General features: G+C 56.8%; 2 protein-coding genes across 20 annotated transcripts in view; one reads left to right on the forward strand and one right to left on the reverse strand.

The window, feature by feature from the left end:
* The window catches only part of ANOS1 (anosmin 1), a 131,664-nt gene extending 127,043 nt beyond the window's left edge, over positions 1-4,621 (forward strand). For 2 of the 19 annotated variants that reach the window (XR_016222253.1, XR_016222254.1), the window contains exons 2-8: positions 1,740-1,802; positions 1,919-2,141; positions 2,482-2,666; positions 2,784-2,913; positions 3,259-3,446; positions 3,653-3,885; positions 4,070-4,621. Coding sequence is in view for 9 of the 19 variants with exons in the window: in XM_051833694.3 (XP_051689654.2) it covers positions 1,429-1,662; positions 1,740-1,802; positions 1,919-2,141; positions 2,482-2,666; positions 2,784-2,913; positions 3,259-3,446; positions 3,653-3,793 (1,164 nt within the window). In the remaining 10 variants the exon portion in view is untranslated. Of the gene's footprint in view, positions 1-719; positions 1,663-1,739; positions 1,803-1,918; positions 2,142-2,481; positions 2,667-2,783; positions 2,914-3,258; positions 3,447-3,652 lie in introns of those variants that run through there. The other 17 variants (XR_011378732.2, XR_016222255.1, XR_011378740.2 and 14 more) reach the window with 17 other exon arrangements.
* Positions 4,622-4,771: 150 nt separating this feature from the next.
* Positions 4,772-10,920, reverse strand: LOC138843764 (steryl-sulfatase). The gene is given in 11 exon segments (XM_070048695.2): positions 4,772-5,908; positions 6,173-6,294; positions 6,502-6,661; positions 7,430-7,567; positions 7,725-7,861; positions 8,319-8,742; positions 9,118-9,240; positions 9,388-9,425; positions 9,427-9,504; positions 9,753-9,857; positions 10,841-10,920. Coding segments are annotated over 11 exon segments (1,944 nt in total). The 3' UTR covers positions 4,772-5,369.
* Between the last annotated feature and the right edge of the window lie 250 nt (positions 10,921-11,170).

The following is an 11,170-nucleotide window of genomic DNA, read 5'->3' on the forward strand; positions in this document are numbered from 1 at the left end:
GGAGATCCCCATGGGTCTCAGTAAACCGGCGGTGTTGCAAAGGTGCCCGGGCGTCGGCCTTGGTGTCCCCCTAGAGAAGACCTGGCTTTCACCAAGGGGGGGATCCCGACATGGAAATCAGGCCAGGACGTGATTGCGGGGCTCCCCCTGCGCCTGGAACCCTCCAGGTCCTCAGGGACCCCCACGGATCCCCAAGACTCCCGTAAACCGGCGTCATTGCAAAAGTGCCCTGGCATTGGCCCTTGGTATCCCCTTAGAGGTGTACTGGAGGTGAAAATCTGCCCTAAAGGCTATTGCTGGGCTCCTCCAGACCCCCAAGGCTCCACAGAGACCCCCAGCGACCCCTGAGACCCCTGGGCAGCAGCAGCTTTGAAAAAGTGCCCGGGCCTCGGCCATCGCTGCCCCCCACGCAGGGCCCCCAGAGTCTCCAGGGTTCCAGGCCTTTCTGTGGGGGCTGGGGACCAGGGGCATGGGGAGGCTCTGACTAGAGGAGACTTGAGAACCCCCCTAGGGTCCTAAGGAGATGGGGGGGCGGGTAGAAAATAAAGGAAAAAAATCACTGTAGGGTGCTGTGCCTGGGGGATGTGAATGTGTGTGTCTATTGGTTAATACTTAATGGGGTCCTGAACCTTGGAAAAAAATCACTGTGGGGTGCTGTGCCTGGGGATGGGGGGTGTGAATGTGTGCCTGTTTTTTTTTTTTTTTCTTCCCCCTCGCAGAACAACGGTTCCCTGGTTTGGTGCCAGAATGACAAGCAGTGTTCGACGGTAGGATTCCTAGACGTGGATGCAATCCATGTATGAAACACACGTGTTGGACACGGGAACTCCACAGGGAGCAGGTGCACAGTTGCCCAGGTTATTGATAGACATTCTAATGTACGATGTCAGGGATCAGCCCAGCATCTTGTCATTGACTCGGGGACCCCGTGCACCTGCTGAAGACGCAAATGGAGTCCCCGGGGACCCCGTGGACCTGCTGGAGACCAGGATGGGGCTCCTGGGAGACCCAGATGGAGTTCCTGGCGCAGGCTCAGGGCCCTGTGTACCTGCTAGAGACCCGACGGAGCTCCTGGGGGCTCCGTGCACCTGCTGGAGACTGGGATGGAGCTCCTGCTGCAGGGACAGGGTCCCGTGAACCTGCTGGAGACCCGGATGGAGCTCTTGGGGATCTGTGCACCTGCTGGGAGACCCGGATGGAGCTCCTAGGGGCCTCGTGCTCCTGCTGGAGACCAGGATGGAGCTCCTGGTGTAGGCTCATGGCCCCGTGCACCTGCTGGAGACCCGGATGAGCTCCTGGTGCAGGCTATGGACCCCGTGCACCTGCTGGAGACCCGGATGGAGCTCCTGGTGCAGGCTCAGGGCCCTGTGTACCTGCTAGAGACCCGATGGAGCTCCTGGGGGCTCCGTGCACCTACTGGAGACTGGGATGGAGCTCCTGCTGCAGGGACAGGGTCCCGTGAACCTGCTGGAGACCCGGATGGAGCACTTGGGGATCTGTGCACCTGCTGGAGACCCGGATGGAGCTCCTGGTGTAGGCTCATGGCCCCGTGCACCTGCTGGAGACCCGGATGAGCTCCTGGTGCAGGCTATGGACCCCGTGCACCTGCTGGAGACCCGGATGGAGTTCTGGGGACACTGTACACTTGCTGAGCCCCGGATGGTACTCCTGGTGCACCTGCTGAGCCCCAGATGGACTCCTGTTGCCATCTGATTAACCTCCTTCTTCTCTCCCAACAGTGTCTGGAGCCCTGCAAGCACCCGGGGGAACTGGAGACACAGCCATGTCAGAGTTTCTGTGAGGTGAGTATGTCGGTTTCTGCCCCCCCCCCCCCCCAGCGGCTGACTGCGGGTTTCAAAGCCTCTCATGGCCAGCTCTGCCGGTTTCAAGGCCCGCCGTCTTTCTCCCCTCCCCCCAGCCGCTGTTCCCTGTGTGGAGCCACGAGTGCCTGAGCAGCTGCACCTTCGTCCGCTCGGCGCTGGCGGCCAAGCAGGGGACGTGTCCGGCCCCTACCCAAGCCAGCGGCTTTGCCGCGGCCTGCGTGGTCAGCTGTGAGGCCGATGCCGAGTGCCCCGGGGGCCGGAAGTGCTGCCCCAACGGCTGTGGGCGCACCTGCCAGGCGCCCCGGGGGGCCTTCCGAGGTCAGCAGGGCTGTCAATCACGGTGGGGGCGGGGCGGGGTTGCTGTGAGCTCCAGGGGTCTCAGGGGTCTCCAGGGGTCTCTGTGACTCCCAGGGGTCTGTGATGGTCCCAGGGGGTCTCTGGGGGGTCCCTGGGGTTCTCTGAGGGTCTCTCTGACTCCCAGGGGTCTCTGGGGGTCTGCAAGGGACCCAGGGGTTCTAAGGGATCCCTAGGGGTCTCCGAGGGTCCCAGGAGTTCTCAGGGGTCTCTGTGAGCTCCAGGGGTCTCAGGGGTCCTTGGGGGTCTCTGTGACTCCCAGGGGTCCCCTGGGGTCTCCCTGACCCGGGCTCCTCCACCCTAGGGGTCCCCCTAAAACCCCGGAGGCAGCTACGGCTCAGGCAGCTGGGGTCAGGGCCCCTGGAGGTCCGGTGGTCGTCCAGGTTCAACGTTTCCCTGGAGCCCGTGGTGTACGTGGTGCAGCGCCGGTGGAATTATGGGATGGCGCCCAGTGAGCGTGGGGCCACTGCATGGGAGACAGTGGCCCAGGTCAGTTATTGAAATATTTAGATTGGTGGGAGGGGCCTGGTGGCCATCTTGGGTCCCCATCCATCATTTTTAATTTCCGGTTCACATCTGGGCCATTTTCTGTATCCCCTGTTCCAGACCACAGACCAGCGAGTCTGGCTGCCCGATGTCCGGCCCGGCCGCTGGTACCAGTTCCGAGTGGCCGCCGTCAACGTGCACGGTACCCGGGGCTTCACCACTCCTGGCAGGCACTTCCAGTCATCCAGAGGTCAGTGAAGGGCCCCACCCCTCCAGGCTCCTCCATGCCTGGTCGATCAGGGGCTCCGTGGCTGTGGCTTCCCCAGCCGTGGCTCCGTGGCCTCGGCCCCTGTGGCTCCCCACACCTGGTCCATGAAGCTCCTGTTGTCCGTGGCCCGCTCCATGACCCTGGCTCCCATGGGGGCCATGGGCCCCCAAACCCGGTCCACCGGAGGCTTCTGTGGCCGTGGCTCCCATGGCGTGGCTCCCCCACATCCGGTCCCTGTGGCCATGGCTCCATGGCCCATGCCCACGCTCAGACCAGCCCCCGGGTGGCTTTGTCATGCCTCACAGGCCCCTTTCCACTGGGTTGCAGCTCCGTCGGCCCCACCGGCCCCGGCCGACCTGCGTGTGCTGAACTCCACCGTGCGCGACGCCGACGGGACCGTGGCCGCCACCGTGATCTGGGAGCCCCCCGAGGACCCCGACGTCCCTGTGCACCACTACAGGGTCTCCTGGGGCCACGCGACCGAGGGGCAGTGGCGGAGGAAGACGGTGGACGGGGTGAGCGTGGTGGGGGCGGGGCTGCGGCCCCCTCGCAGGGGTCCCGGTAACCTGAGGGATCCCAGTGATCTTATCCCTGAGATCACTGGGATCCCAGGTAATCTAAGGAATCTCTAAGGAATCCCAGTATTCGGACGGATCCCACTGAGGGATTCATGTAATCTGAGGGACCCCTGGGATCTGAGGGACCTCCCCCCATTCCGCAGCGCCAGAGTTCAGTGACCCTGCAGCGCCTGCGCCCCAGTAGCGTCTACACCGTGCAGCTGCAGGCTGTGAGCCACTGGGGGCCGACGCGGCTGCGGGGCCCCAAAGCTGCCCTGCACTTCACGGCCGCCGGTGGTGAGTGACCTTTCCGGACACCGGAAGTCCTGCCCACTCCCGCTCACGGTGAGTGGCATTTCTGGACACCAGAAATCCTGTCCACGTACTTCTGCTTACGGTGAGTGACGTTTTCTGCAGTAGTCCCGCCCACTCCCGCTCACGGTCAGTGACGGTCCGGACACTGGAAGTCCCACCCACTCACTTCTGCACACTGGAAGTCCCTGTGACACCTCCTGACTCTTTTAGAGCTGTCGTCAGATGTGAATGTCATTCTGATTGACATGTGTCTATTACCTTCACAGATGTATTGTTCCCATAGGGCCCCAGCTCCAGTGCAAGTTATTGACAGAGTCAGCATCACTTGGACTTCCCAGGAACCTTTGCAGTGAGCGCTCCTGTCAATCATGGGTCATCAGCATTTTGAACGGACTTCCCAGAAGCCTTTGCAGTTGGGGCTCCTGTCAATCATACGTCATCATGGAAACGCCAAGAGGACTTCCTAGAAGCCTTTGCAGCAAGTGCTCCTATCAGTCATGCGTCATCTGTGTGCCTAATAGACATCCCAGAAGCCTTTGCGGTCGAGGCTCCTGTCAATTGGTACACAGTTCCAACTCACACACGCATGACTGCCACACCCATGAACATGCATGTGCGAACCTGGCTACATACGTGTGCACCCACACGGCAGCCACACACAGGTCCGGGATCACAACCTTTGATGGACAGGCAGCTGCATGACCATGTGACTTTTTTTATTTAATTCTCATCCCTCCCAGTTGGGCCATGTGGAAAATTGCAAGATGGCTTTCCTGTCACCCGGTTATTTATTGACTGAAATAAACGTGGTCAGGGGTTTTGGGGGTCTTTCTGTGCGGTGGCCATGTTGTCCTGAGGGTCCGGGCTGCCCCATCCATCAAATCCGGGGGTGGGTGGAACCTTCAGTTTCCTGGAGTTCACCCTTGGGCCCCTAGACTGGGGTTACTGGTTCTGAGCTGCTGCTCCATACTTGCCAAGTCATGTTTCTATACCTGCTAAGTCATGGTTTCATACCTGCCAAGTCATGATTTCTATATCTGCTGTCATGCTGAGTCATGTTTCCATATCTGCTGAGTCATATACTTGCTGAATCACCCTTCCATGCCTGCTGAGTCATGCTTTCCATACATGCTGTCATGTTTCTACACCTGCTGAGTCATGGTTTTACACCTGCCAAGTCATGCAGCTATCAGCTCTTGTGGTGACTCAGCAGAAAGTGCTCAGTGCCAGGGACTGACTCTGCTGTGCAGTGACTGACAGCATGGCTTCTCTGTGACTGACAGCTGCTCCAAGAGACCTGGGGTCTCCACCTGGGCCCCTGAAGATCCTCTGAGGGCCACCCCTGATACCTGCTCCATTCTGCACAACCAGGGCTGGATTGACGGTTTCCCAGTCCAGTCAGGGGCGGGCTCTGAGGGTGAGTGACAGGTTCCTGGTACAGTTGGGGGCAGGCTCTGAGGCAGACGGACAGGTTCCCAGTTGGTTCATCTGCATCTATAAGGAACACCTGTTGCTTCGTTTGTGATGAACACTTTATGGGAGTCATTGTGGACCCTGAGCCCAGGTTCATGTCTGTGTCAAAGATGGCCGACTGATCCATGGATGGAGCCACAGGTTCATGTCCAGGATAAAGATGGCCGACCGAGCCACACGTGGCCCCAGGACCATGTCCAAGATAAAGATGGCCAACAGCCACGGATGGAGCCAGATTTGTGTGTGTGACAAAGATGGCCAACAGCCATGTTGGGAGTGGCCCCAGCTGCCCAGCAGGTGCATGGCTACGGCCCTGAGGCCCCAGCCGCCCAGAGCTTCAGCCATGGCTTCCAGACCATGTGGGGCCAGCTGGTTGGGGACATTGGACACAGAGCCCCGGTGCTCTGCCACCACCTCTAGGATGGCCCCCAGGATTGCCTGGTGGTGCGGCTCGGTGTGTGGTGTGAGGGGCGCAGCCTCGCCAGGGTCACGGGCCAGGTTGAAGAGCAGGGGTGGGTCATAGCTCGTCATGTGGGTGGGACCCTGGCACAGGCACACGTGGGTGGGGAAGCAGCTGTTGGCGCCAGCTGGGCGGAACTTGGGCGTGAAGAAGGCCTTGAACACGGCTGAGCCTGGGGGCGGATCCAGGCTGTCAGTCATGGGGAGGGATGGGGCTGGGCTGTCAGGGTTGCGGGTGGGGCCTGGTCTGTCAGTCACAGGGAAGGGCTGGGCCAGGACTATCAGTCATGGAGGACCTGTCAATCAACTATGGATGACCTGTCAATCATGGGGATGACCTGTCAATCAATAAATCACGGGGCTGACATCTACCTCTATCCAGCATGCCCCAGGGTCCATGACCGCCCTTCCCAGCATGCCCTGGGATGCACACTCACTGTTGTATGGCAGCCAGCGCACGGCCTGCAGGTAGGCGTTGCAGTAGTGGAACAGGAACTCATGGGCCAACCGCTGGCTCTGCCCCCAGAGGAGGAGCATCAGGTCCCACCCATCAATCACCCTGGGGGAGTGGGGGCTTGTGCGTGACTGACTTTGGGGTCCCTGGGGGAGTCTTCCTTGAATCCCAGGTCCCATATGTCAACCACCCTGGGGGCAGGGCTTGCATCTGTCAATCACCCTGAGAGGAAGGCTTGTGTGAGATTGACTTTGGGGGTCCCATGTCCCATCTGTCAATCACCCTGGGGCAGAGCCTGCATCTGGCAATCACCTGTTGTGGGGCAGCAGCGCCCCTGTGAGCTCAGCCACGGTGGGGAAGATGTCCATGTTGCTTGTGGCCGCATCCACCTCGCATCCGGCAGGGATGACCCCAGGCCAGCACAGAATGCCCAGCACCCAGATGCCGCCCTCCCAGTTGTTGGCTTTGCCACCTGCAGGGGACAGATGGGGGAGAAGGCAGCTGCTGGATCAGCCTTATCCATGGGGTCTCATTATGACATGGTCTGGTTCCATCCTATAGGTTCAATGATTCTATGTTGAACATGACGGACTCTTATTATGACAGAGTTCCCTCTCTGACCTCATAGATGCTATCTGGACCATGGGGGACTTTTATATTGACAGTTTGCTCTAGGAGGTACTCTTATTATGACACAGACCCCTCCATGATGACCCAGAAGCCTGCAGCTCGACCCTGGGGACTTTTATTATGACACGGCCCTCTCCATAACATCTTAGGTTCAATATTGACCAGGAGGGACTTTTATTGTGATAGGATCAGCTCTAGGGGAAACTTTTATTGTGACATGACTACCCAGATGCCTGTACTTCAACCACAGGGGACTCTTATTATAATAGTGTCCTTTTCATGACATCATAGGTTTGAGCTGGACCATGGGGGAATTTTATGACAGGATCTGCTCTAGGAGGGACTGTTATTATGACACGGTCCTCTCCAGGACAAACCAGATGCCTCCATTTTGACCGTGAGGGACTTTTATTATAACGGGGCCTGCTCTGGCAGAGACACTTATTATGACAGCGTCCCCTCCAGGATGCCCCAGATGTCTCCATTTTGACCATGGGGGCTTTTATTGTGACACGGTCCCCTCCAGGATGCACCTGATGCCTCCCCCTGGGCCTTGGGGGACTCTTATTGTGACACTGTGACCCTGAGACTGGTCTGTACCCCTGCTGACCCCTGTAGATGCCATTGCTGCCCCCGTGGACCTCGCCTGTGGCCATCACCTCCTCCACGTGGGCGCCCTGGTCAGATGAGAAGTAGACGAGGGTGCAGCCAGCCAGGCCCAGCTTGTCCAGGACCTGCAGGATCCTGCCTGGACCAGAAAAAAAACAAATTATCCGGTGCCAACCAGCTCGGGGACCAAGATGGCCTACAGGGACAAATTCACATTGCAATTTGAGATTTGGCCACCTGTGGCGCCAAATTCACGTTGCAATATGAGATTCAGCGCCAGAGACACATGCGCATACCCACGCTCCAGTCTAACTCCTCCACTGCGTCGCCATAAGCCCCATGCCAGCTTCTGTGGGCAAACTCTGGGGAGGCGAACAGGGCTGTGTGCACATGGATATAGGACAGCAGCAGCAGAAAGGGCTTCTGGGAGTTCCTGGAGGGAGGTGGGCAAAAAAAAAAAAAAAAAAAAGGGCGAAATACTTGAACAGGTAATTTTTTGGTTCATAGAAGGCAATGCAAAATAGACCGGAAATAGGCAAGAGGGGTTCAGAGTATATCTAAAATGGCTGCAGGAAATGGGTATAAAACACTTACAGCCAATCTGGAATGGCCACTGGAAGTAGATGAAAAAGCATTTAGAGCCGATCCAAAGTGGGCACTGGAAGTAGGCATAAAACGCTCAGACCCTACCCAAAATGGCCACCTGAGGTGGGTGTAAAAGCCCTCAGACCCGACCCAAAATGGCCTCTGAAAGTGGGCTGAAAAGCACTCTGAGCTAATTCAAAATGGCCACCGGAATTGGGTAAAGAAGCTCAGAGCTGATCCAAAATGGTCACTGGAAGTGGGCATACAGCATGCAGATCCACTCAAAATGGCCACCGCGGACTCACCACCGTATGAACCCCGTGGCCTCCTCCGTGAGCCTCTGTGTGAGGTTCCCATAGTCCAGAGGCTGCTGGGCCACTTCGAAGTCGCACATGAGGAAGCAGTGGAGTGGCCGGAAGTAGCGTCGGAACAGGAAATGGCCACCCAGCAAGATGACCACGGGCAGCAGGAGGCCCAGGAAGGCAGCAGGCGGCAGCCGGGCCAAGCCGAGGCAGTGCAGGGCGGCCAGGGTCAGGGCAGCGGCACCCAGGGCCTGCATGGGGACCACCACGATCCAGCACACGGCGCCCTCAAACACTGTGCCAGCCCCCGGCTTGCAGTCCCGCAGGTTGGTGGCTGGGAGCCCGAAGAACTGGTCAAAGCTGTGGACCCGCGGGTGGTGGCAGAAGTCGCGCGGGTGCAGGCAGCTCAGGCCCAGGTGCCACTTCCCTGGGACCGGAAGTTCATTGGTGACAGACAGCCTGGTCCCACCCTGAGGCTCAACTTCCTGTCACGTGACTGGAAGTGCCTTCTCCTGCCTTCCCTGTCTGCATTTGACAGGGGTGAGGGCCGGTGATTGACAGCCTAAGCCCACCCCCGATGGCCAACTTCCAGTCACGTGACCGGAATGCCTTCTGCTGCCTTCCCCTGGATGGGGTCCATCCTTGCATGTTGCTGCTACTTGACCGCATTTTGCCTGCCTTTTTTATAAACGGAATTCCCGCCTACACCGGAAGTCCCGCCCACCCCAGAAGTCCCACTTCGGAAGTTCTGCCCACCCTGGAAGTCCTGCCCCCGCCCTGGGCATTCCAGAACCTTCTGTACCGACAAGCACTGTGGTGTAGCCGCGGGCTTTGGCCAGCCTAGCGAACGTGACCTCGGTGGCTGGGAGACCCCCAGATGAAGCCGGGAACAGGAAGACACCCACCCGCGACTGCGCAGCCATGCCTGGGGGGTGGGGAAGAGATGAAGCCCCACCTCCTATACCCCTGCCACGCCCCCACCTCAGAGGACAAGCCCAACCCTCCCCGGCCCTTCCCCCCACCCCAGGGCAAGCCCCACCTTTTCCCAGCCCCACCCCCGTGAGCCACAGACCCGAGCGCACCGGGTAGTGTCCAGTCAGGCTGCGAGCCTGGTGTGCACAGTGGAGCTGCAGCCAAGTGCTGGGTCAGTTTCACGCCATCACGTGCCAGCTGGTCAATGTTCGGGGTTCTAGAGGGCGGAAGAGACCCAGATGAGCCGTGGAGGCTTCAAGATGGCTAAGGGACCCGGATGACTGTGCTACAAGCTGGCCGCCATGGAGGTACAAGCTGGCCACCTGAGAGACCCAGATGAGCCCCTGAGGCTACAAAATGGCTACCAAGAGACCTGGATGAGCCCTGGAGGCTAGAAGATGGCCGCCTGAGAGACCCAGATGACAGTGTCACAAGATGGCTGCCCGAGAGACCTGGATGTCCGACCTGAGTGTCCTGTTGCCATAGCAGCCGAGGTCACCAATGCCGAGGTCATCGGCCAGAAGCAGGACGATGTTGGGGGCCGTGGTGGCAGTGTGGGTGTGGCCTTGGCTGGGACCCAGGAAGAGGAGGAGGAGGAGCACAGAGAGACAGCGGTGTCAAGGCTCCCTGCCCCTCTCCGTTTCAAGGCTCACCCTCTTGTCTTCTTCAAAGCTCTCCGCAATGACTTTCACTACAATAAAACAGGGCGTGGCTCTCAACCTTGAGTGGCGGGCTCTCCATTCCAATGATTGTCAGGAGGAGACAGGGCTTTGAGTTGATTGGTTTTCTGGCTTGCATCAGTGATGGGCGGGTCACTGAGTAGCTATGGACTACTTATTGAGTGCTTATTGTTTAATGACCAATTATTGGTTATTGATAAACTATGGACTATTGATTGGTTATAGATTATTGATTGGTTGTCGGTTATTGGTCATTGGCTGATTATTGGTGATTAATTACTGGTTATTGATTAGTTTTTAAGTTTATTTTTCATTGATCTCTGAAATTGAGGCTTAAATTTTATTCATTTTTCTGTGAGAGACCAATATCAGAAACCAATAACTGATCAATGGGTGACTGATAAGCACCAGCCACCAACCAATAGCTAATCAATAATAACTAATCTATAATTGATAACTGATGAACAGTCAATGCCCAACAGCGATAACTAAGAGCTAACCAATAACCGATAGCTAATCAACAACTAAATAATAATCGATAACTAATCAACAACTAGCCAATACCCAATAAGTAAGCAATAAGAACTAAGCAATAAGAACTAACCAATAATCAATAGCTAATCAACAGCTAAACAACGATCAATAACTTGCTAATAACTAATCAATAAGCAATCAATAGCTAATCAATAAATAAACAATAATTTGCCAATAACTAATCAATAACTAACCGATAACTGCTAATCAAAAACCAATCGCTGACCAATAAGGAATAGCTGATCAATAACCAACCAATAACTGACCAATAACCAATAACTAAGCAATGGCTGATCAATAACTCAGTGATCACCAACCCATCACTGATCCATAACTAACCAATCACGGACAAAAAACCAATCACTGATCCATAACGAACTAATCACGGACCAATAAACAATCACTGACCAATCAGCCATAGCTAATTGATAACCCGATCCAGACACGTCTTCACCGGCGGTCCTGTTATCCACAGTGGTCAGACATGGTCAGACTCGAATGCCCATTTCCTGGGTTCTAGAACCTTCTGCACTGGCCCTGGCCAGAATCTTCTGCTTCTTGGGCTGCTAATTTTACTTCTGTGATAGATGGTACTATGTTTGCTATAACTATATTGGATTTTTTAACATTATTTTTTCAATTCAGTTGAAATGGTCTGTGCTGTCATTT

The sequence above is a fragment of the Oryctolagus cuniculus genome, chromosome 1 (assembly GCF_051225735.1).
Source record: "Oryctolagus cuniculus isolate XC-2025 breed Fujian yellow rabbit chromosome 1, ASM5122573v1, whole genome shotgun sequence".
In the NCBI taxonomy this organism is placed as follows: domain Eukaryota; kingdom Metazoa; phylum Chordata; class Mammalia; order Lagomorpha; family Leporidae; genus Oryctolagus; species Oryctolagus cuniculus.